This window comes from Borostomias antarcticus (genome assembly GCF_949987555.1).
Source record: "Borostomias antarcticus genome assembly, chromosome: 17".
NCBI lineage: Eukaryota > Metazoa > Chordata > Actinopteri > Stomiiformes > Stomiidae > Borostomias > Borostomias antarcticus.
Genome location: NC_140250.1, coordinates 5,656,242 through 5,681,241, shown reverse-complemented (window position 1 = coordinate 5,681,241; position 25,000 = coordinate 5,656,242). Strand labels below are relative to the sequence as shown.

The 25,000-nt window shown below is 48.7% G+C and overlaps 2 protein-coding genes across 3 annotated transcripts in view; both read right to left on the bottom strand.

Annotated features, from left to right (window-relative positions):
* The window catches only part of neurl4 (neuralized E3 ubiquitin protein ligase 4), a 35,370-nt gene extending 13,778 nt beyond the window's left edge, over nt 1-21,592 (bottom strand). The window contains exons 1-17 of one of the 2 annotated variants that reach the window (XM_084452321.1): nt 21,404-21,592; nt 13,203-13,761; nt 12,911-12,976; nt 12,163-12,608; nt 10,256-10,367; nt 9,953-10,041; nt 9,426-9,498; nt 8,718-8,991; nt 7,852-8,033; nt 7,285-7,370; nt 6,674-6,836; nt 5,020-5,230; nt 3,906-3,997; nt 3,699-3,777; nt 3,266-3,441; nt 789-917; nt 261-406 (exon numbers count right to left, since the gene is read on the bottom strand). In XM_084452321.1, coding sequence (XP_084308447.1) covers nt 261-406; nt 789-917; nt 3,266-3,441; nt 3,699-3,777; nt 3,906-3,997; nt 5,020-5,230; nt 6,674-6,836; nt 7,285-7,370; nt 7,852-8,033; nt 8,718-8,991; nt 9,426-9,498; nt 9,953-10,041; nt 10,256-10,367; nt 12,163-12,608; nt 12,911-12,976; nt 13,203-13,761; nt 21,404-21,568 — 3,048 coding nt within the window. In that variant the 5' untranslated portion in view covers nt 21,569-21,592. Of the gene's footprint in view, nt 1-260; nt 407-788; nt 918-3,265; nt 3,442-3,698; nt 3,778-3,905; nt 3,998-5,019; nt 5,231-6,673; nt 6,837-7,284; nt 7,371-7,851; nt 8,034-8,717; nt 8,992-9,425; nt 9,499-9,952; nt 10,042-10,255; nt 10,368-12,162; nt 12,609-12,910; nt 12,977-13,086; nt 13,175-13,202; nt 13,762-21,403 lie in introns of those variants that run through there. The other variant, XM_084452322.1, reaches the window with a different exon arrangement.
* Nucleotides 21,593-24,107: 2,515 nt separating this feature from the next.
* Nucleotides 24,108-25,000, bottom strand: part of shbg (sex hormone-binding globulin) — a 5,408-nt gene continuing 4,515 nt past the window's right edge. The window contains exon 8 of the mRNA XM_084452323.1: nt 24,108-25,000. This exon is cut by the window's right edge and continues 94 nt beyond it. Coding sequence (XP_084308449.1) covers nt 24,958-25,000 — 43 coding nt within the window. The 3' untranslated portion in view covers nt 24,108-24,957.

The following is a 25,000-nucleotide window of genomic DNA, read 5'->3' as shown; positions in this document are numbered from 1 at the left end:
GGGGGGGACAGAGAGAGAGACAGAGAGAAAGAGAGAGAGGGAGAGAGAGACAGAGAGAGAGACAGAGAGAGAGGGAGAGAGAGACAGACAGACAGACAAACCTGGTTATTTCGAGCTCATCTGGAAAGAGACGTCTTATTGTGTGTCGTGTACTTTTCACTGCAACAAAACGTTTCACTGCAACTGTCTGTCTGTCTGTCTGTCTGTCCCTCCCTCACCTCGAAGAGCTCGTTGGTCCTAACCCTCACCCTAACCCTCACCTCGAAGAGCTCGTCTGTCCGGAGCTCCTTGGCGCTGAAGACGATGCCGTGGGCGTAGCCCCCGACCCTGACTGCCTGGAGCCCCTCCCCCAGCAGGACCACGTTCTTCCCATGCTTACTGTGGAAACGATGGGCCACACCTGCCACTGAGGAGGAGGAAGGGGGGGGGGGGGGGCAGAGAGGGAGAGGTGGACAGACAGACAGAGAGAGAGACACACACACATCGAGGGGGGGGTAGATTTAGGACTGGTTTCATTGCATCGGCTGATTTCATTGCGCCTTTATTCCCACACAGATAGAAAGATGGAGGCAGTCAAAGACAGACACATTCAGCCATGACACAGACACAACCAGGTACACTGAACTCCCCCAAGTATAGTCTAGACAGACAGACAGACAGACACACAGACAGACAAGCAGGCAGGCAGTCAAGAAGGCAGGCAGACAGATACAGGCAGGCAGCCAGGTATGTAGGCAGACAGACAGGCAGACAGACAGGCAGCCAGGTATGTAGGTAGAGTCCTCTACCTGGGGAGTGGATGGGGAAGCTCTTCTCTGTGATGTTGCTGGTGCAGAGGCTGTTGTCCAGAGGCCCTGAGGAGCTGGTGATGGACACCTGGACACACTGACCGTACAGGTCGATCACCGCATACACCTCTGAGAGAGAGAGAGAGAGAGAGAGAGGGAAGAGGGGTTTACCAGGTTCACCAACTAAACTGAAATTTAAAACCAAATGTTAAAACGATATGAAAAATAAAATGAAAAAGCTGAACTATTGACAGGGTGCTGACTGGTGTGATAGGGTGTTGTATGGGGTGGTGAGTGGTGTGATAGGGTGTTGTATGGGGTGGTGTGATAGGGTGTTGTATGGGGTGGTGAGTGGTGTGATAGGGTGTTGTATGGGGTGGTGAGTGGTGTGATAGGGTGCTGTATGGGGTGGTGTGTGGTGTGATAGGGTGTTGTATGGGGTGGTGAGTGGTGTGATAGGGTGTTGTATGGGGTGGTGAGTGGTGTGATAGGGTGTTGTATGGGGTGGTGAGTGGTGTGATAGGGTGTTGTATGGGGTGGTGAGTGGTGTGATAGGGTGTTGTATGGGGTGGTGAGTGGTGTGATAGGGTGTTGTATGGGGTGGTGAGTGGTGTGATAGGGTGTTGTATGGGGTGGTGAGTGGTGTGATAGGGTGTTGTATGGGGTGGTGTGATAGGGTGCTGTATGGGGTGGTGAGTGGTGTGATAGGGTGTTGTATGGGGTGGTGTGATAGGGTGGTGTATGGGGTGGTGAGTGGTGTGATAGGGTGTTGTATGGGGTGGTGAGTGGTGTGATAGGGTGCTGTATGGGGTGGTGAGTGGTGTGATAGGGTGTTGTATGGGGTGGTGAGTGGTGTGATAGGGTGTTGTATGGGGTGGTGAGTGGTGTGATAGGGTGTTGTATGGGGTGGTGAGTGGTGTGATAGGGTGTTGTATGGGGTGGTGTGATAGGGTGCTGTATGGGGTGGTGAGTGGTGTGATAGGGTGTTGTATGGGGTGGTGAGTAGGGATGGGAATTTCGACTAATTTTAAAACCGAGTAACCTAACCTGATCCTACTCGAGTAACCGATTACTCAAAAAAAAGATTACTCAAAAAAAGATACCGTCCAGACAGAGCGCATTGAACCCCGGCCCCCTCGGAGGGGAAAACGTTTTTTTCCGCCGTTATTACCGTGGCGGTGCTTTCATGTCTCGTCCATGCCCTTGCAAATAAACATATTTAAAAGCTGATGTGTGGTTGGATGCATTACTTATCAGATTGAATAACCCACAGGTTTTCATGAAGCTATCGGAATCGAAAAACGCAGCCTTTTAATTTGGATGCACTGCCCAGCTCATAGCCTATTAAGCCTATCGTTAGGCTACTCTGAAAACTCTAAGCCTACAATATGCAACCAGACCTCTAATTTACTAATATAAATTAAGTATTAAACCAAGCCTTTACTGCCGATGCCGGATAACAAGTGAATTAATTTTTAGCGTTATCTAAAAAGCACCGCGGCACTCACTGCCTATTTCCAATTTATTGGACAATAATGGATGTTTCGGCGTCAAGCCTTCATTAGAGAAATGTCCATGCAAAACTAAATAGATTTATTGAACAACAGGCCTATTCATTCAATATTTCTTTATAGGCTGGAAAACGAGTAGGCTATACGCGCATGGACCTGTGCCGGAGCGCTCTTAAAAAGACTCCATATACAGTACAGCGCTTTTCTCCAGGCAGCCGCCAACGCTCTATCGTCTTTGGTAACAATTGAAGAAGGGCACAGGCGCTCAGAAATGCGCGCTTTCACGGCCAAACATGCCATATTGTATAGCCTTTAGATTAACCGAGTAGTATTTATTTTCCGACTAGCAGATTGCCTACTCGGGTACTCGAGAAATCGGTTAACCGTGCACATCCCTAGTGGTGAGTGGTGTGATAGGGTGTTGTATGGGGTGGTGAGTGGTGTGATAGGGTGCTGTATGGGGTGGTGAGTGGTGTGATAGGGTGTTGTATGGGGTGGTGAGTGGTGTGATAGGGTGCTGTATGGGGTGGTGAGTGGTGTGATAGGGTGGTGTATGGGGTGATGAGTGGTGTGATAGGGTGTTGTATGGGGTGGTGAGTGGTGTGATAGGGTGTTGTATGGGGTGGTGAGTGGTGTGATAGGGTGTTGTATGGGGTGGTGAGTGGTGTGATAGGGTGCTGTATGGGGTGGTGAGTGGTGTGATAGGGTGCTGTATGGGGTGGTGAGTGGTGTCATAGGGTGTTGTATGGGGTGGTGTGTGGTGTGATAGGGTGTTGTATGGGGTGGTGAGTGGTGTGATAGGGTGGTGAGGGTGGTGAGTGGTGTGATAGGGTGGTGAGTGGTGTGATAGGGTGGTGAGTGGTGTGATAGGGTGGTGAGTGGTGTGATAGGGTGGTGAGTGGTGTGATAGGGTGTTGTATGGGGTGGTGAGTGGTGTGATAGGGTGCGTAAACTGGTTCCATTCACCTTTACCTGGCGGCAGGCCAGTGCAGGCCACGCCCTGGTCCACGCCGTTGATGTAGTAGTGCAGGTCGCCGGCGGCCGAGCGCATCATGCCGATACGAGAGCCGGTGGTCAGAGAGTCCAGGTCACAGCCGTAGTTGTTACGCATGGTGTTGCCATCCTGCATGATGGCTGTACCACTGGGGGGGGGGGGGGGTAGAATACAGAGAGAAAAGCATGGAGGGATGGAGAGGAGAGGAGTGATGGAGGGATGAAAGAGAGAGGAGGAGGGTTGGGTGAGGAGTGTCGCTACGTTATACACAGGAGAATGTAGACACAGTATATATACACAGTCTATATCAGGCAGTAGGAACACACACCCCCTCTCTCCTTCACACACGTACGCACACACACACACACACATGTACGCACACCTCTCTCTCTCTCTCCTCCCTACCTGAGCATCCAGGTGTCGTAATCGATGTCCGTCATGGTGTTGGGGAACTCCAGTTCTTCTGGCCTGATGGCCGTCACGCCTGAACACAGGAGCACAGTGCGTCAGCCCACTGAGGCCTGGGTGTGTAGCTGTGTGTGTGTGTGTGTGCGTGTGTGTGTGTGTAAGGTTCTTATGAGTGTAATGGGTAGATAAACGGAAACACCTTACCTGCTTTTATCTTACCTGCTTCTATAGAACCCGACCAGCGGTCCACCATCTTCTGGATGACGATCTCAAACAGCTCGCCATCACGCAGACACCTGGGCACCAAACAGGCCTTAATACGCTTAACACACTCTGACTCACACCTCAACACCCAACACACACAAGCCCAACCCATGCTTCATGATAGAAACACACCTTAAAGGGATAGTTGTGTCTTTTGGACATAGAGCCTCATTTACGACTTGCCCATAATGCCGTTGATTGATGGAGACCATTTTCAGCTGATTCCATGCCGTCTCTTGTTAGCGGCACGCTAATGCTAGCGCAATCGAACCGAATTGGCTAGTATTCAAAGAAAACTCACTTATAAACAATCCAAACAAGTAAGGATCGCCAGATAAACTAAATTCATCAAAGTCAGACATCTCTTTTGAACGTGGCCATTGCAACTTGATATTAAGAGAACAATCCACTCTTCTGTTCCTTGTTGTTGTGAGGACAATAGTGCCGGCTAGTTACGGATCACTCCGCCTCCCTATTTACAGGGAGAGCCATATAGGTCTGAACAAACATATGGGTTCAACGATAGCTGGACTTCAAAAATGATGGTATAAAAACTCAAATGAGCCCCAGACAGACAGTCCTCATATTTGATTCGATTTGTGTGCACTGTGGAGTGTTTAAGTGAGTTTTCTTTGAATGCTAGCCAATTCAGTTTGATTGCACTAGCATTAGCATGTGCAGGAACGAGAGACAGCATGGAATCAGCTGAAAATGTTCTCCATCAATCAAAAATATTGTGGGTAAGTTGTAAATGAGGCTCTATGTCCAAAATTCTGAACTATACCTTTAACACACTCTGACACAGGCCCAACCCAGAAACACACTTTAACACACAACACACTCAACACATGCTCTCACACAGTCCCAACGCATCCTTCAAGACTGAAACACACCTTAACACACCGACACGGACCCAACACATCCTCCATGCCAGAAAAACACCTTAACACACTTACAAACACTCCTTCATGACTGAAATATAACATGCATTGTGAATAACACACACACACACACACACACACACACAGACAGACAGACAGACAGACAGACCGACCTGTTAGAGATGACGATGGCGTCATTGAACTCGCTGCGGCAGTTCTGGCGCAGGGCGGTGCGCCCCCCGTTGGTGATGACGGCATTGGTGCCGTGCAGCTGGTGGAAGCGCAGGTCGTTGGCGGCGTTGCCCCCGGAGACGGAGCAGGGGCTGCCGGGCGACATGGTGACGGGACACTCGGAGGAGTCCTCCGGGAGGGGGGGGAGGTCCGCTATGGTTGGGGGGCGGGGGGAGAGGAGAGGGAGGAAGGAGGAGAGAGGAGAGAAAGAAAGGGAGGGAGGAAAGAGAGAGGAGAGAGAGAGGAGCAGAGGATGGGGAGGAGAGAGAGAGAACAGGCGAGAGACAGAGGTTTCTTAAGTATAGCTATTGGAGCAGAGCTTGTTTACAATATCCAAGTACCACTACCTCCCCAACAGAGGGTTTACACACTAGATCCTAGAAGCCTTTATACTGGAGCTTTATACTAGAGTTTTATACTAGAGCTTCATACTAGAGCTTTATACTAGAGCTTCATACTAGAGCTTTATACTAGAGCTTTATACTGGAGCTTTATACTAGAGTTTTATACTAGAGCTTCATACTAGAGTTTTATACTGGAGCTTTATACTAGAGCTTTATACTAGAGTTTTATACTAGAGCTTTATACTAGAGTTTTATACTAGAGCTTTATACTAGAGCTTTATACTAGAGCTTTATACTAGAGTTTTATACTAGAGCTTTATACTAGAGCTTTATACTAGAGCTTCATACTAGAGCTTTATACTAGAGCTTCATACTAGAGCTTTATACTAGAGCTTTATACTAGAGCTTTATACTAGAGTTTTATACTAGAGCTTTATACTAGAGCTTCATACTAGAGCTTTATACTAGAGCTTCATACTAGAGCTTTATACTAGAGCTTTATACTAGAGTTTTATACTAGAGCTTCATACTAGAGCTTCATACTAGAGCTTTATACTAGAGCTTTATACTGGAGCTTCATACTAGAGCTTCATACTAGAGCTTCATACTAGAGCTTTATACTAGAGTTTTATACTAGAGCTTCATACTAGAGCTTTATACTAGAGCTTTATACTAGAGCTTCATACTAGAGCTTTATACTAGAGCTTTATACTAGAGCTTCATACTAGAGCTTTATACTAGAGCTTCATACTAGAGCTTTATACTAGAGTTTTATACTAGAGCTTTATACTAGAGCTTCATACTAGAGCTTTATACTAGAGCTTTATACTAGAGCTTTATACTAGAGTTTTATACTAGAGCTTCATACTAGAGCTTCATACTAGAGCTTTATACTAGAGCTTTATACTGGAGCTTCATACTAGAGCTTCATACTAGAGCTTCATACTAGAGCTTTATACTAGAGTTTTATACTAGAGCTTCATACTAGAGCTTTATACTAGAGCTTTATACTAGAGCTTCATACTAGAGCTTCATACTAGAGCTTTATACTAGAGCTTCATACTAGAGCTTTATACTAGAGCTTTATACTAGAGCTTTATACTAGAGCTTTATACTAGAGCTGTAAACTAGAGCTTTATACTAGAGCTTCCTCTCCCCCAGTTTCTCTCTCTATTCCTCTTCCAATGCTCCTCCCTGTCTCCCTCCTCCCTCCCTCTCCTCCTCCCTCCCCCCCTACTCCCCCGTCCCTCACCCATGTCGTCCATGATGGTGGCCTGGGCGGCCTGGCCGTAGAGGTCCACCACGGCGTAGACGCTAGTGGGGACGTTCCACGCCGCCGGGCCCTGCGCCACGCCGTTCACAAAGAAGTGGAGACTCCCGTCCTCCTTCCTGACCACGCCCACCGTGTCACCCGCCTGGGGGAGGAGGAGGAGGAGGAGGAGGAGGAGGGGGGGGGCATGAGAGGTCTGACGTGACATGATGGGAAACCAAGTAGCAGGACAGAGAGAAGGGGAAAGGAGAGAGAGAGGGAGGGAGGAAGGACAGACAGAGAGAGAGAGAGAGAGGGAGAGAGGGAGAGAGAGAGAGAGGGAGAGAGAGGAAGGGCAGAGAGAGAGAGGGGAGAGAGAGAGGGAGAGAGAGGAAGGGCAGAGAGAGAGAGAGGGAGAGAGAGAGGGAGAGAGAGGAAGGGCAGAGAGAGGGAGAGAGGAAGGACAGAGAGGGAGAGAGAGGGAGAGAGGAAGGACAGAGAGGGAGAGAGAGAGGTAGAGAGGAAGGACAGAGAGGGAGAGAGAGGGAGAGGGAGAGAGAGAGGGATAGAGGAAGGACAGAGGGAGAGAGACAGAGAGAGGGAGTCCTACTGACTTTGAGTCTGTCCAGGTTGTGTCCGTACTCGTCCAGGATGGTGGTTCCGTTGTGCATCACACCGTTCCCAGTCATCATCCACGTTCCTGGGGATTTCAACCAGTAAACAAATGAGTAAACAAACATCTTTACCAGGTTCCTGGGGATTTAAACCAGTAAACAAACATCTTTAGTAAGTCCCGTCAGTGCTGGTTTGAGAGTACCCTGACGTTAAGAACCGTTATGCTGGACAGTAGGACAGCACAAAATGCTGTAATGGCTGCATCACAATCTGTTTCAATTTTATTGTTACGGCCTGAAAATCACTGTTGGTTTTGTGCTTGTATGAAAAGTATTCAAAAGTAAGTTAAAATTATTATTTACTGATCCCTGCTTCTCTCACTTTAATTAGTAATTATATGGTTTAGAACACACACACACATACCCTGCTATATGGCTATTATCCCCTTTGTTGTTTGCTTATAACTTCAGTGTGAAGAATGAACAGATAACAGCTGGAAATAGAAATGTCTGTGTCTGAGAATATATTGCACTATTGTTTAAGGAAGTGAATTCTTGTTCTGGTACCTGAACGCAGGTTGGTCATCGTTGAGGGCAGCTGCAGGTAGGCGGGGTTGTGCGTCGTCACGCCGATCTCGATGGACCCCGCCCACTTGTCCACCATTTTGTCAATGCGCACCTGGAACACCTCGTTGGAGCGGAGGGGCCGGCTGCTGAGGACCACCCCGTGGTTGAAGTCGTCCGTGGCGCTGCCCGGGTGAAAAGCCAAACAACACGCAGGGGTCAGCGTCATCCACACAGAAAGCTGAGTCGGCGATCGTGTTTCAATCGATCCGTCACATAAAAATAGTTTCTCTGTTTGACCTCGAGGAGATGCAGCGTGATGAACAGGAACTTTCAGAAGTGATGACTCACGCAGAAAAAACAAATATAAATCGTTTCAGTACTGAAAAGAGTTGATTTATTTTTTTGTTTTATGTTTTAAATCTTCATGGCCTTTTATCTATCTATTTTATGGAGATAACTGAATCCGAAATATATTCAGAGTGACTAGATCCTGGTGTTTAAATGAACTTAAACGCCAGGATCTAGTCACTCTGAATTAATTTAAAAGCATGGTGAAATCTATAGAACTCCATTGATACTTGTGACTGTTTTAATTGAAAAAGGATTACATGGCTTCCCTGCATTTTTACTGTAAGGCACTTTTGAGCTGATCTATTGTTTTTAATGTGAGTGTGTATGAAACCGTTTGTACTGCTGCCATTCTTGGCCAGGTCGCTCTTGGAAAATACATTTTAATCAACCTGGCAAAATAAAGGTTAATGAAAATTGGAGGAGCAAGCCTGACAATGCTAGGGCCTTATATGGAGCAGGTGGGCGGGGCCTGACAATGCTAGGGCCTTATATGGAGCAGGAGGGCGGGGACTCACTGCGGGCGGAGGGCGGTCCTGCCCTCACTGATGACGGCGGCCTTCTGGCCACAGTTGGGGTGGAAGAGGAGGCGGTCGTGGACGTCGGGGTCAGGGGTCAGCGAGAGGGAGGGCCGGGGGCGGCCCACGTCGGGCGACAGCGCCCGCATGATGGCGTTGTTGCGGCGCAGGCGGTCGCTGTGGTTGTGGTTGTGCACGATGGTGACCTTGACCGCCATGCCGTAGAGGTCGACCACGCCGTAGACCACGCCGGGGGTCTGGGCGGCCGCGACGCCTGGGGGCAGGGAGAGAGGGGTCAGAGGGAGGTCATTCTTAGACGATATAATAACATTTACCATAGGACATGGGGGGAGTCAACCATATATATACGCTCACAATTGCAAAAGACTAAAAAATGACATCATGATTCAGCTATAATGCTAAAGTGCTGCATTTGAGCAGGTCAGCCAAGCACTCCTGTACCGCCAGTAAAGATGATGTCACTGCACTGCTGCCTGTCTCCCCTTCCTGTCAGGCAGTTGATGAATGAGCTGGACTGATGCCTCCTAAACCCCCATCCCTCCATCATCCCCTGTCCACCTCTCCATCCCTCCGTCATCCCCTGTCCACCTCTCCATCCCTCCGTCATCCCCTGTCCACCTCTCCATCCCTCCGCTCCACGGAACGCCCCGTTACTCTGATGGACGGCGGCCGGGGCGCGTCTCTAACCTTGGTCGATGCCGTTGATGTAGAAGTGGAGCGCTCCGCTGGCCTTACGCATCAGCCCTATGTGATCTCCCTCCTGAGATGGACAGAACAGGAGAGAGAGAGAGAGAGAGAGACATATGAGAGGGTGACAGATATAAAGGCAGAAAGTGAGGGACAGAAAGAGAATGTGACAGCAGGTTGGCGTTAGGTCGAGGTTAGAAGGCACTCTCACGCCCGCACGTGAGTATGTGTGTGTGTATGTGTGCGTGTGTTAGTGAGTGTGTGTTAGAGAGAGAGAGAGAGAGAGAGAGAGAGAGAGAGAGTGAGAGTGAGAGTAAGTGTGTGTGTGTGTATGTGTGCATGTGTTAGTGAGTGTGTGTTAGAGAGAGAGAGAGAGAGAGTGAGAGTGAGAGTGAGAGTGAGAGTGAGAGTGAGTGTGTGTGTGTGTGTGTGTGTGTGTGTGTGTGTGTGTGTGTGTGTGTGTGTGTGTGTGTGTGTGTGTGTGTGTGTGTGTGTGTGTGTGTGTGCGCGCGCGCGCGCGTACAGACCTGCAGTTCGTCAAGGCTGAATTCACAGTACTCCCTCCGGGTGCCTTTCCCATTGGTCAGGATCCCACACCCACTCATCATGATTGTACCTGATTGAACGAGGGAAACGCATGATGCTGATAGGCCTGTTCCTAACATGAAAACAAGCGAGATACTGTGTGAAGTCACGTAACACGATCTGCTATGTGACTAACTGCTGATGGGTTCAGTCCTGGGCCATGTTATGGCTACAGTATCTTATTTTGGTGTGTGTGTATGTGTGTGTGTGTGTGTGTGTGTGCGTATGTGGGTGTGTGTGTTTACCTGAGCGTAGATTGGTCATGGTAGCAGGGTAGTCCAGGTTGTTAGGGTTGTGCGTCGTCACGCCGATCTCTATGGAGCCAGACCACTTGTCCACCAGCTTGTCTATGCGGATCTGAAAACACACACACCAGCACTGACTCTCGTCCCATAATATGCACACACACAAACACGCACACGCGCGCGCGCGCGCGCGCGCACACACACACACACACACACACACACACACACACACACACACACACACACACACACACACACACACACCTTCTTCCCATAGTATGGACACACAAACGCACACACACACATGCACTGATTCTCATCCCATAATATGGACACAGACACACACACAGACTCACACACACATACTGACACTGACTCTCATCCCATCATCTCTCATCCCATCATCCCTCATCTCATCCCGTGCATTTGCAGTGATGGGGCCGAAACTGTGGAATAAGCTCCCTCTTAAAGGGCAATGCTCGTTTTTGACAACCTGGACCTTATTTACGACATATTATAAGAAGTATGACTCACCGAGATCACTTTTGTGTAGTTCGGAGGCCTGTAGAAGAAATTTAAAATCCAGCGCGAGCCAGTATATCCATGTAATGACGGTGATCGGGGCACCGAGAATGCAGTTTCTCAAAATCCATTTTCGGCCGCTAAACGGTTGTTTTCATCAATCAGATTGGATGAATCGACAGTTGAGATTCCTCAACGCGAGCCATTGTTGTGGTTTTCAAATACGGGGTCTTTAGCCTCTGTAATATGATCTTTACACGCCTTTTCCCTTCTCTGCGCTACGATCGGATTGTTGCTGACGAATGACGACGACAATATTCTCGGCACCAACAACGATCGTAGCGCAGAGAATGTGAGCCGGAGAATAGCCAGTCTGCGCGCTGGCCTGTGCGCATGCGTGCTGGAGCAAGTGGGGAAAGGCGTGTAAAGATCATATTACTGAGGCTAAAGACCCCGTATTTGAAAACCACAACAATGGCTCGCGTTGAGGAATCTCAACTGTCGATTCATTCAATCTGATTGATGAAAACAACCGTTTAGCGGCCGAAAATAGATTTTTAGAAACTGCATTCTCGGTGCCCCGATCGCCATCATTACATGGATATACTGGCTCGCGCTGGATTTTAAATTTCTTCTACCGGCCTCCGAACTACACCAAAGTGATCTCGGTGAGTCAAACTTCTTATAATATGTCGTAAATAAGGTCCAGGTTGTCAAAAACGAGCATTGCCCTTTAACATCAAGTTTGCCGCCACTCTAGAGATTTTTAGGGCCAAACTTAAAACCCACTTGTTTGCTGCAAGTAATTCTTGAGCTGGTTTGTTGTTATTGTGTGTGAGTGGTTTACATGTCTTAGGTCTGTTGTTATAGTTGCCCGCCCCCCTCCTTATTTTCCCCCGGGCTGCGCCCAGGGCTGATGTAAAAATTGGATGATGGGGCGCATTACAATTAAAAATAACGTAACATTACATCATCTGAACACAGCTATTTGGCAGTCGAATCCCGTCGGACCATATGGAAATGAGTTCCTCAACCTCCAGCGTTAGGACATGAATATTCATGACCTCATCTCACCCCAACCCTCACCCCGGCCATGTGGAGATAAGCGGATTAATTTCCCAACTCTGACAGGGGAGAATAAGTGTTCCTGTGCTCGACCCCCCCGGGTCAAGGGCTGCATTCATCACAGAGATGACAGCCGCGGCAATCAAGAGCTACGGCAGGTTTCAGATCTGCTCGTGAGCAACGACGCTGCGTGCGCATCAGCGGCGAACGGCGCCGAAACTCAGACAAATCAGATTCGACATTAGGCGCCACAACCCTTTTTTTATATCGCCGTCGAATTAATATCGCAGTGCCTGATTGCCCCCCCCCCCCCTCCGCACCTCGAACATTTCGTTGTGCCGGAGCGGCCGGTTCGTCATGACGACGCCGTTGTTGAACTCGTCCAGCGGCCGGCGCCGCTCCGCCGTCTTGTTGTTGTTGCTCAGCTTGATCAGCGTGCCACACTTCTCGTGGAACAGCAGGGCGTCGTTGGTGGTCATCCCCGCCCAGGCGCCCGGGCTCTGCCCCCCTCCTCCGCTCCCCGCCGGGCTGCTGCTGGCGCTCCCCCCTCCCCCTCCCCCCACTCCCGTCCCGGTCCCCACGCCGCTGTCGCTGTTGGCCACGCCCCCTCCTCCTCCTCCGCTGCTGCTCCCCCTGTCGCCCCTGGAGGATGAGTCCGAGCTCCCTCCTCCGCCCCCTCCATCCCCCCCTCCGCCCTCGTCCTCGGGGCGGTAGAGGGACACGATGGCGTTGTTGAACACGTCGAAGAGCTGGTGCTCTGTCAGGACTGAGAGAGAGAGGGAGAGAGAAAAGGAGAGAGAGAGAGAGAGAGAAGGGGTGAGGGAGAGAGAGAGAGAAAGAGAGAGAGAGAGATCATGGTCATGTTGCAGTGAGTCCATCATTGTTGTAGCTGTAGGGGTTGGGGGTGGTTCTCTTACCTGGGTTGGGCTTGGGTTGGTTGGAGTTGGGGTTGGGATTGGTGGGGTTAGGGTTGTGGTTGGGGGTGGTAGGGGTTGGGGTAGGGGGTGTGGGGCTGGTAGAGGTAGGGGGTGCTGGGGTTGGGGTGGTTGTGGTTGGGGTGGTTCTTACCCGTGTCAGGCTCCAGGTTGTGGGGGAACTTGTCTGGTCTGCTGTGACTGTGAGGAAGCTCAGTCCCTGAGGGGGAGAGGACAGAGAAACCATTAAGAGACCACTGCCCCCCCCTCTTCTCCTCCATCTCCTCTCTCTCCTCTGATGTACCAATGCTGAGACGTTGAGCATAAAACCTTGGCAGAAATCCAGCGTCTCACTCTCCCCTTGTTTCATATTTCATGGAGGGCGAAGGAAAGGAGACGAGGAGAGGAGACGAGTACAGGACACGACCGGCCGACCTCTCCCCTACCTTCCTCCGACGTCCCGTTCGTCACCGCCGCGTTTGCCGCCGCCGCCGCTATCCCCGCCACGTCCTCTCGGAGGCCTGCCGCCTCCTCCCTCTCGATCTCCTCCTCCTCCTCCTCCTCCTCCCCGTCGCCATGGCGACGCTCCGCTCCGTCCCGCTCCGTCGTCATCGTCGTCGTCGTCTCCGGGCGGCGCTCGGCCGAGGAGGAGCGCGGCGGAGGCTCGCAGCTCACCACCGTCACCTGGGTGCACTTCCCGTACAGGTCGACCACGGCCCACAGGCGCGCAGGGAGGCCGCCGGCGGCGGCGCCGCAGTCCACGCCGTTCACCCACAGGTGCAGCTCGCCGCGCGCGCTCCGCTGGATGCCGACGCGGTCGCCCTCAGCCAGCTGGTCCAGGTCGCGGCCGTACTCCTCCAGCACCGAGCGGCCGTCGCGCAGCACCGAGCAGCCCGACACGATCCAGGAGCCGCCCTTCAGGCCCGTGGCGCTGCTGGGGAAGTCGAGGGCGTCCGGGTCCAGCGCCGTCACGCCGATCTCGATGGAACCGCTCCACGAGTTCACCTGTGAGAGGGGGGGGGGGACGTTACAGTTTCAGTTTAATCCGGGTTAAATCCTCCTAATCCGCACGTTGAGGAGAGAGATTCCCTGACGCGGATTTTAGGAATAAAGCCTGGTGATTTAAGGCGGGGCAGCGTTTTCGTTCGTTCACCCCGACAGACGCACTTTCACATTCGCTTCACTTTCATTTACACACTTGACCTATAAATAATAAGAATGACAGTTGCCTACATTCCATGGTGAACCCCCTCTGGGTGTGCTTTGCTCCTGTTATACTTAGGGAGACAATTTAGCCAGAGGCGAGCCCATTCCATTCAGAATTAAAGGATTTCAGCTACTTTCAAATACTGGAATACACACAGGAGCAGGTGAGCGGGTTCAAAGGGAGAGCCGGGTTAAAAATTAACCTGGGGTCGTGGGGTCCGCGCCGAGGTGCAGCAGTCTAAGCTAATTGGGTGAAAATGGGATCAAATCTTAAATACATAGAAGAAAGAACATAGTAGAAAAATGAACCTGGGGTCCAAGCAGGGCTGAAAATGAACACCTGCCACCGGCCAAATGCAGGTAAAATTTCCAATTGGTGACTAGATTTCAGAAGGCTATCTGAAAAAAAAAAAAAAATACTTGGCCGATAGATTTTTTTCATCTACAGTCCCCTTGGCAGGTGACTCACCGTGAGCCAAAAAGTTAATTTTCACCCCTGGGTCCAAATGAGTAAATATAGGATTGTAAACTAAACCTAGAGTGGCTTGGACTTGGCGGAGGGTTCCGGGGCCCTACTAGAAATATGGAAATGTCCCTTCGGATCTGAGAACAACCCAGTGAGGCTGAAGCTAGGCCTGCGTGCTAGTCTGTCTCTCTCCTCTAGTCTGTCTCTCTCCTCTAGTCTGTCTCTCTCCTCTAGTCTGTCTCTCTCCTCTAGTCTGTCTCTCTCCTCTAGTCTGTCTCTCTCCTCTAGTCTGTCTCTCTCCTCTAGTCTGTCTCTCTCCTCTAGTCTGTCTCTCTCCTCTAGTCTGTCTCTCTCCTCTAGTCTGTCTCTCTCCTCTAGTCTGTCTCTCTCCTCTAGTCTGTCTCTCTCTAGTCTGTCTCTCTCTAGTCTGTCTCTCTCCTCTAGTCTGTCTCTCTCCTCTAGTCTGTCTCTCTCCTCTAGTCTGTCTCTCTCCTCTAGTCTGTCTCTCTCCTCTAGTCTGTCTCTCTCCTCTAGTCTGTCTCTCTCCTCTAGTCTGTCTCTCTCCTCTAGTTGTGTGTCCGTCCGTCACTAGCCCCGTTTCTGTGACACACAGGGGGTGGATTGGAGGAAGGCCACCGCCAGATCTTGTGACCCAACAGTGTCACAAAAAGCCCTCTGTCGTCTCGCGTGATGTCGATGGTCATGCGAGTCGGCTATCAGTTTTCACGACTGAGAGGGCACAACAGGCTGTCCTTCACAGGCCTCCGTCATTACCCAACATCCCCGGCTGTAGAAAAACCTTCGGCGAGGAGAGACTTTACCATTCCTGTCCATTAGCAGCTCGTCTCACCCACTTTCCCAACATAACACCAGCTTTTCACCTCAACTGTCTCCATCTCTCTTTCCCATTACAGAACCAAGCCTTTCACCAGCTCCATCTTGTTTGACTGGCTTGTCTTTTATGGACCCCAGGAAGTATGATGGTGGAACCATGGTGACGACTAATGGATATCTGTTTAAAAACAAACACTCTCCTCTCTTGTTTTCGTTCTCTATCGATGGAGGAAAGCGCTTTCACTGCACACTGCCGTCTCCAGTCTCTCACTGCAGCTGTCTCCAGTCTCTCACTGCACACTGTCTCCAGTCCCTCACTGCACACTGTCTCCAGTCTCTCACTGCACACTGTCTCCAGTCCCTCACTGCACACTGTCTCCAGTCTCTCACTGCACACTGTCTCCAGTCCCTCACTGCACACTGTCTCCAGTCTCTCACTGCACACTGTCTCCAGTCTCTCACTGCACACTGTCTCCAGTCTCTCACTGCACACTGTCTCCAGTCTCTCACTTTACACTGTCTCCAGCCCCTCACTGCACACTGTCTCCAGTCCCTCACTGCACACTGTCTCCAGTCCCTCACTGCAGCCGTCTCCAGTCCCTCACTGCACACTGTCTCCAGTCTCTCACTGCACACCGTCTCCAGCCCCTCACTGCACACCGTCTCCAGTCTCTCACTGCACACTGTCTCCAGTCTCTCACTGCACACTGTCTCCAGTCCCTCACTGCACACTGTCTCCAGTCTCTCACTGCACACTGTCTCCAGCCCCTCACTGCACACTGTCTCCAGTCTCTCACTGCACACTGTCTCCAGTCTCTCACTGCACACTGTCTCCAGTCTCTCACTGCACACTGTCTCCAGCCCCTCACTGCACACTGTCTCCAGTCTCTCACTGCACACTGTCTCCAGTCTCTCACTGCACACTGTCTCCAGTCCCTCACTGCACACTGTCTCCAGCCCCTCACTGCACACTGTCTCCAGTCCCTCACTGCACACTGTCTCCAGTCCCTCACTGCACACTGTCTCCAGTCCCTCACTGCAGCTGTCTCCAGTCCCTCACTGCACACTGTCTCCAGTCTCTCACTGCACACTGTCTCCAGCCCCTCACTGCACACTGTCTCCAGTCTCTCACTGCACACTGTCTCCAGTCCCTCACTGCACACTGTCTCCAGCCCCTCACTGCACACTGTCTCCAGTCCCTCACTGCACACTGTCTCCAGTCCCTCACTGCACACTGTCTCCAGTCCCTCACTGCAGCTGTCTCCAGTCCCTCACTGCACACTGTCTCCAGTCTCTCACTGCACACTGTCTCCAGCCCCTCACTGCACACTGTCTCCAGTCTCTCACTGCACACTGTCTCCAGTCCCTCACTGCACACTGTCTCCAGTCCCTCACTGCAGCTGTCTCCAGTCCCTCACTGCACACTGTCTCCAGCCCCTCACTGCACACTGTCTCCAGTCTCTCACTGCACACTGTCTCCAGCCCCTCACTGCACACTGTCTCCAGTCCCTCACTGCACACTGTCTCCAGTCCCTCACGGTGTCTGGCTGAGCTGAGCTACAGGACGTGTCTCTGGGTCTCCCCCCTGTCCTCAGCCCTGCTTCTGCTTGTATGCATCCGTCTAGCCCAGGTCACGGTACTGGTTCTATCTAAGGCAGAGGTCTAGCCCAGGTCATGGTACTGGTTCTATCTAAGGCAGAGGTCTAGCCCAGGTCATGGTACTGGTTCTATCTAAGGCAGAGGTCTAGCCCAGGTCATGGTACTGGTTCTATCTAAGGCAGAGGTCTAGCCCAGGTCATGGTACTGGTTCTATCTAAGGCAGAGGTCTAGCCCAGGTCACGGTACTGGTTCTATCTAAGGCAGAGGTCTAGCCCAGGTCACGGTACTGGTTCTATCTAAGGCAGAGGTCTAGCCCAAGTCATGGTACTGGTTCTATCAAACGCAGAGGCCTAGTCCAGGTCACGGTACTGGTTCTAAGGCAGAGGTCTAGCCCAGGTCACGGTACTGGTTCTAAGGCAGAGGTCTAGCCCAGGTCACGGTACTGGTTCTAAGGCAGAGGCCTTTACAAACATGCCAATCCCGAGATAGAATGCGCAAGGGACCTAGGCCAAGCAGTGATGTAGGCCAAGCAATAGGGCTGCACAATTAATCGTGAATTAATCGAAATCGAGATTATGACCTCCACGATTAACTAATCGCAAAAGGCCGCAATTAATGTGATTAATAATTTTGCTTTGAATTGAGTGTGCTAGGACTACACGGACGAATCACAGGCGCTTATGCTCTCTGACTAATCACATGCGTTCCCACAATTTCACTGAGAAGACAGATAGCAGTAGGTCAAGACAAGTGTCACAAGAGTACCTGCAGCCGTGAGTAGTGAAAAAATGAGCGAAAACGAGTGAGTTAGTAGCAAGAAAGGGATCACCGTCCATGATTTGGGAGCATTTTGGTTATTATATATGAATATTATATATTAAATATGAATCACAATTATTAATCGCAATTACCATTTTGAAGCAAAGAATCGCAATTATTATTTTTTGTCATAATCGTGCAGCCCTACCAAGCAATCAAAAGCTTATTGTTACAAAAAATATAACACTAATAAAATAGACTACATGTTTCCTAAATTACAGTATATGGTTTATATTAAGACATAATTTTTATTACTGCAGGGGCCATTTATTTTAACAGCCAACCTGACAGAAGCTCAGATGAACCAAGTCAGTCGAAGAAAACATCTGTAGGCTAGCATTATTCTTACAAGTTGAAAATATTTGTTTTAATCGCATGCTGCTTTTGTTGCTTTTTATAAGATCAAGACCTTAATAGGCTACATTCTGCAATGCGGAGAAATGTTAAGTGCATATGCCATGATTGGGTGGGCTACATCATACAGTACGTGTTAAAAAAAAAAAAAAAAGATTATTACCTACTAGGTCCACAATAAAAATGATTATAACATTAAATTATGTAATGGCAGTGCATCCAATAAATCATAATTTGGATGGATAGGCCTGAAAAGGCTTCATTTCCAGGCAGGGCTGAAAATGAACACCTGCCACCGGCCAAATGCAGGTAACATTTCCAATTGGCGACTAGATTTCAGAAGGCTATCTGAAAAAAAGATATACTTGGCCGGTAGATTTTTTCATCTACAGTCCCCTTGGCAGGTGACTCACCGTGAGCAAAAAAGTTAATTTTCACCCCTGTTTCCAGGGTATAGGCAAACTATAGATCAGAGTGGAACAGCCCTACTGGGCCTGTAGGCCTACATAAAAATACTAAATTAATATATTATAATAAAATACCATGACATAATTTATGCTGAATAACAAAGTTAGTTACTGAATAATCAGCCTATTTTGGAAATAGGCTTCAGAGGGAAAAAAAGGTGCCCAAAACCTTTGGTCGGAAAAAAATGATGCAGGCTATGTCAGTCGACCAAGATTTTCTTTGGTTGAAGACAGCCTGAACTACTTTGCTCATGTTAAAATTATCAAAATATAATTTTTCCTTTGGGTGAATTTCGGAACTTCCAGTGGCGCCTGATATCCCTAGTGTTTTGTATCTTTTGCCAGACTGACCTACACGGTAATGTAACGGTTTGTGTTCCCAACACAGCCATCCCGACAGATTCCAGGGAATTATACTAGGTCTTGACATGGGAAATTGGCTGTGCAGATTTCCTGTGAAATCACATTCATAAATGCCCCCTAAAAGGTCAATTCCATAGAATTGAATGGGAAAGCTTGTATGTGTGACTGGGTTTTAAAGCAGAGGTCTAGACCAGGTCACGGTTCTATCCAAGGCAATGTTACAGCAGCCTGGGGATCTGGGTTAGTGATCTGAGAGTGACAGGCTGGCCAGCCATGTGGAATGACAGGAGGCCAAATAGCAACACACACTACACTCAGCCTAATGCATGCTAATGTGATCAGTTGCGTGTGACAATCTGCATTGTTTGTACAGTATCTTGCCCTCTTCTACGTAACTTGCACTAGCCTAGCTAATACTCAAGACATTGTCTAAGATCTGCGCAAATGCCAAAGGACTGCTATACTGTACGGTAGGTCTTTGCCCCCCCCCACACACACACACCCTCTCTCTCTCCCTCTCCCACATACAGTGCAAAGACAGAGGCCTTGAGATTGGCGGTTCACACATATCAAAGCTGTAAAATGCTGTTACATACTGACTGACTGTCCGTCTCACCCCATAAAACTAGCAGGCCTGCTCTCATCCATCAGCAGGGCACTGTTGTCCATCACTGCTCCACCTGCTAGCGCTCCGAGAAACAACCTTTTGTTTTGGTTCTGGTGCTGCTTTTTCCGCTTTGACAGACAGATCTCTCTCAGGGACCTCCACCGAATTCGCTCAACGTCAACAACACAGCGCTGCTGCTGCCAGCCGCTGCCAAATGCATTGCGCTCCACTCTCTCTCTCTCTGTGTGTGTGTGTGTGTGTGTGTGTGTGGCAAGTATCGATTCACGGCATGCAATTATTATAGATGGAGAACCATTATAGCTTCGACGTGTGGGATGATACTGGGCTGACGATACCAAGCTTGAGAGGGGCCATATCAGGCCGTTGAGCTCCACGGGGAGAGAAGGAGCGGTAACGTGATCCGGCCGCTCTCTCTCTCTCTCTCTCTCTACGGGAGGGCTTGTGGATAGGCAGGCATACGTAGGGATTTCAAGGCTGGCTCTGTGAGCTTTGCCTGCACACACTAGGCGAGCTGTGCACACTGGCAGTCGTTCAGAGAGGCGGCCGCGTAAGCTGGCACATGCATGGGGCATTCTGAGAGATCTGAGCCCTCTGCCAGACACCCACGGGTGTGAGGGCTGGCATATTGTTGACAACGCAGGCCGACCTGGCACTGCAGACTGCTAGAGGTAGTAAGTTGGTGGCCGCAGCAACAGACCAGCTATCTGTTCTGTTGTTGTTATGATCAGATAGATGGCAAACTAGGTACTGGCTTGGCAGAGATATGATGGATGGAGTATGTACCATGTACGCAGACATAGCTGTTCACGCATTCGATGAAATAGAACTCAAAAAGTAATGTGGAAAGCAAGACTTGACAATAAATCAATGCTACGTCCTAGCCGTCGGATTCAGTCAGGATATCCCATCCCCTCAGGGTTAACCAATGATTTTAGGGTAAGATTACTTTGTCCAATAAGATTAGGCTAGCTAGGGACAACTTTGACCTCAAGCTGCCTGCATTGACCACCAGGCATAAGGACTTTACCCTATAAGACAGTACCTGCCTTTTTAAACCCACTGACTCGAGCTTTTGAGTGCCGCTGTCAATCAAAATATACCTCAACTATCACACAAATACATACTTGGCAAGCTACATTAGGCCTACATGTCACCCTTGCTTGGTGGAAGCAAAGGGAATTGGTAGCCAATAAGCTTAGATCTCCTGGCTGTCATACACTGACATAACGTCACCAGCTTGGATGCAAGGCACAGAATGACGGATTGTTGAGGTCAAGATCTCAACACATGTGCTGACTCATGTTACTCAGTTTAACTGTGCCCTTACCCAGTTGTTCAAATTCGTTTCCCTCCCTATTCCTTTGATTCAGCTAGCGAGCCAACTGACAGATGAGATCTCCACACTACGGGTCAAATAGGGGGTCTGGCGGAGCCTATGCAAGGGCACAACAACACAGGAAAACAGATAGCTCAACGTAGCCGAGGGAGTTAGCTAGCTAGCTAGCACGATGCTAGTCTCCAGAAGCCAGATGCTAGAAACTCAAAAAGCTAACTGGTTAGCCTTGTGACAGGCGAGAAAGCTATAGCTAGCTAGCTTGTTGCTAACGTTAGCTAGCTAGCGCCACGGACTGTCAACCAAACACTGCTGCAGTTACGAGTTACCATTCCCATACTGTTTAGCTGGCAATGTACATGACAATGTATAGCCCCCCAAAATGTGCTCAGTGTGTCCTGTCCCCATCTTGCATCGCCTGTCAGTCACCGACACCCCTGCTTGTCAAGACACGCATGCCCAGGAATCAGCACTGTCTCCCGGGCAGCACTGCGGACAACAGCCCCCGTCCCGCGGCACTCTCTCCCCGCATTCCTGCCACCCCCTGCCTCCGTCCTCACGATGAGGGTCCTGTTTACCTTCTTGTCGATACGGACGGTGAAGACATCCCGGTCCTTCAACGGCTCCCTGCTGAGCACCAAGCCGTGGTTAAACTCCTGAACAGGCTGGTTGCGCTGAGCGGTTCGGTTGGAATTGGACAGGCCGATCAGCTTTCCGCTGCGCGGGTGCAGCTCAGCCGCCATCTTCGCTGGGGCGGCGTGTTTCACGACAGTCAGGCAGTTTGCGACAATACGATCATTCGGAAGCTTTTTTTTGCATGCAGACAAAATACACCATAACACACACCTTGGATGAACTAGACACACGCCCACCTCTTTTTTACTGGAAACTAAGATATATATTCATGTCCCAACGTTACTTTATGGTAGTGTGTCGATTTGGGAAGCTTTGTTCTTTTTCTGGGGTCAGTTTTCTAGAAAATGTTTATAACACAATGTGGTGTCGAACAGAACATGCTTGCAATGCAAACTAAAATAATAACAAACTCACACGGGTCATTGAATCATGATTGCCCAGGATGATTCAGCGGAGTGATGAAAAACCCTGGCATGACATCATTTGAATGTATATTTGTGAACCCACTAGAGGGCGCAAAGCCAATGTTCGGTTACATTTGATTAGTGTGTTGATGCAGGGATGAGGGGGCCAAGCAGTCCAGCTCCAGCAGGGTAGATAGGCCTACTTGATGTGATCATGTTGAAGCTTGATTCAAAGATCATCTATGCCAAATTTGATGCACATTGGACAATATATGTGGTCTGTGAAAGCACTAGATTATGCTATTAAAGTTTAGACTTGTTAAAGACTTGTTTAGAAATGAGATGCACTTGTGAGTTATGGTGAGTGCACTGACTTTTCCTACGTACAATGCAATTATTGTAAATTCCTATGGATAAAAGCGTCAGCTAAGTGACTGTAATGTAATGCCCCCATACTCCCACAGTCTTGGGACCTCCCACGGTATCACCAGACACAATCATTTTTATTAAAACAGTTATTCCCAAATTTACCCATCCCTGGGGATTATTAAAGCTAATTTTATTTTATCTTAAAGTTAGGCCTATACTTAGATATATGCATTTATTTTGCCATCCAACAAGCGTACCAGCATCCTTTTGGCATCCATCTTTATTTAATTTTTTTGTTCAGTGATGATGATTATGACGTGGTGTTTGGCTCAAACAGATCATAGTTCAAAACTGCTCACTTGTGCCCTGAGCAGCTCAGTTAGAGTGTAATTGAGCAACCCGTTAAGTGAATTCTGATCACTGATCGCTGACTGAGCGCTCAGCTACTTAATGCACCCACTATTACTAGGCTACTTTTTAAAACCTTAAGCATTATTTGACCTTTCAATTCTCTTCACTTACATAAACAGACAGTGTGTGGTCTCTGAAATAATAAAGAAATATAATATATAACTAACAGAAATACTTACACAAATAACTAAATAGCCTAACTCAAATACTCATTGAATTGCTGAAACTGAACAAGGAACACAGTCTATCTAAGCCTGTTGCTGCCCTCCTGTGGCCGAAAACGGTAAATGCATCTATCACCGATAATACACATATGTAGCCAACTAACAAGAACGTGGATTAAATCATACTTGTAAAACAGAACGTAATAAACATAAAATCAAACAAAGTACAGTTACTCTTATCTACCAATAGACTATAACCAGAGATTACATGATAATAGTATGAAGAAGCTATCAAAATCCCTACCGAAGCCATAGCTAGCAACATAGGGATAATGCTAATATAACTAGCAACATAGGGCTAACACTTATCTACTGGGCATTTCTAAGCAATGATAAAACATTGTGGTAGAATCTCACCATTAAGGGATTGAACCAGTACACTTTCATCACCTTGTTCAAATATAATTATCCCTCACACTGTTATCCATCTCTAATACAAGACTTACAGCTAAAGAGCTACAACACAGTAGCTGGTGGCTAGGCTAACGTTACGTTATGTTTGTATACAGCTTTACATTTTGAACCAGAATTTACCTGACCTGTCCGGGGCGTCGTGTTGAGCTGGTCGTCAGTGACTAGTTTGTTCAAGACTACCCTCCGGTGACTGTTGCAAGCAGAATTTTGACGGTATGCCAACTGAATTCCACCATGGGAAAAGGGACAGGGGAGGGCGTGCCATGCAAGTGGAATCCTGACGGTATCTCAACAGAGGTCCACATGAGTTTTACCATCAGAAACGCGACAGGGCAGGGCATCAGAACGTGCTAATGCGAGTGGAATTCCGCTTGGAGACCGCTACCGACTAGCCAGAAGAAATTCTCCAGCTGTTTAGCAACGGTGCCCCTTTAGACACCCCCCAGTAGAAACAGTCCAGCGGATTGTCGCTCTGATTCCGATGGAGGACCGATATCTGTGTACTATCTGGGAAAAGGTTGGAGTAAAAGGACGAAGGTGTGGAGGTTTGGGGTATAGTCCCATAAAATCATCCCCATCTGGTCTTGAACCCTGATCTCCCGGGTGGGAGTCCAATACTTTCACCGCTACTCTACTTGTGCCATGGAGGGTTGATTTTGGTGTCCTTTATTTTGGTGTGCTGGAACTACTGCCTCTTGTGGTGCCAACAGAGAAATGCAGGTCAACATTGACTGGAGTAAGGGGAGGAGGGAGTGACAACCCGACAAACGCTATCTATGGTACTGGTTTACAGCCATGCACAAAAAAAATCTGGATTAACTTGATTCCAGTAGAAGGGCAGATTTAATGGATTACCCGACAAAATATACAATTCATTTCAAAATACATTTCAATATAAAAAGATGATAGTAAATTAAAATAATACATTGTAGACTCAATGTTTGCAAAATGTTTATGTACCTTTTTCTTTTACATTTACAGTGGCCTCTAGCCTACCACTCAGAACAGTACATTCAACCAAATTATACGTTTATCATCACAAATATTACATAAATTATAAATTACATTTTGAATCATCAAGCCATTTTCTACAAATAATAGGCACTAGTCCATCATATGTGATCATCTTCAAAAGTAGTTATTGACAATGGCATCTCTCATTGCACGGCCACTGAGTCTCTCATTAGCTTGGAGAAAAATCCACAGGTAGGCCTGATAAAGCACTGATAATCAGGATCTGGTCATCTTGAAAAGTCTGAATCTGGATCAAGGTGACCCTATCCTGAATTGCTTTGAAATACCAGGATAAGATTTAGTTATCTGACCCTTGATCACAAATTATGGGATTTCAAAATCTGATCGTATCTGATTGAGATAAAGAGTTTTGAACTCCTGGGCCCTGGGAAAAGATCCATGGGAGATGTTACTCACACATAATCTATCACAGGACAGAGGGGAAAATAAATGAAAATGTTTACTAAGCATATATACCTTGACTTAACAAAGCCAAGTGCACCTAGTCGTTCTGTCAATCACTAACCTATATATAACCAAACGAGAATTTGCACCATAGAAAGCGGGAGTAGCAACCTGCCCTGCACATTTAGACGTCTCCTGGTCTTAAGAGGGGCAGCTATGGGAGGTGACAGAGATGTGCTTGTACAGGTCCTGGTCTTATGCAGGGCAGCTATGGGAGGTGACAGAGATGTGCTTGTAC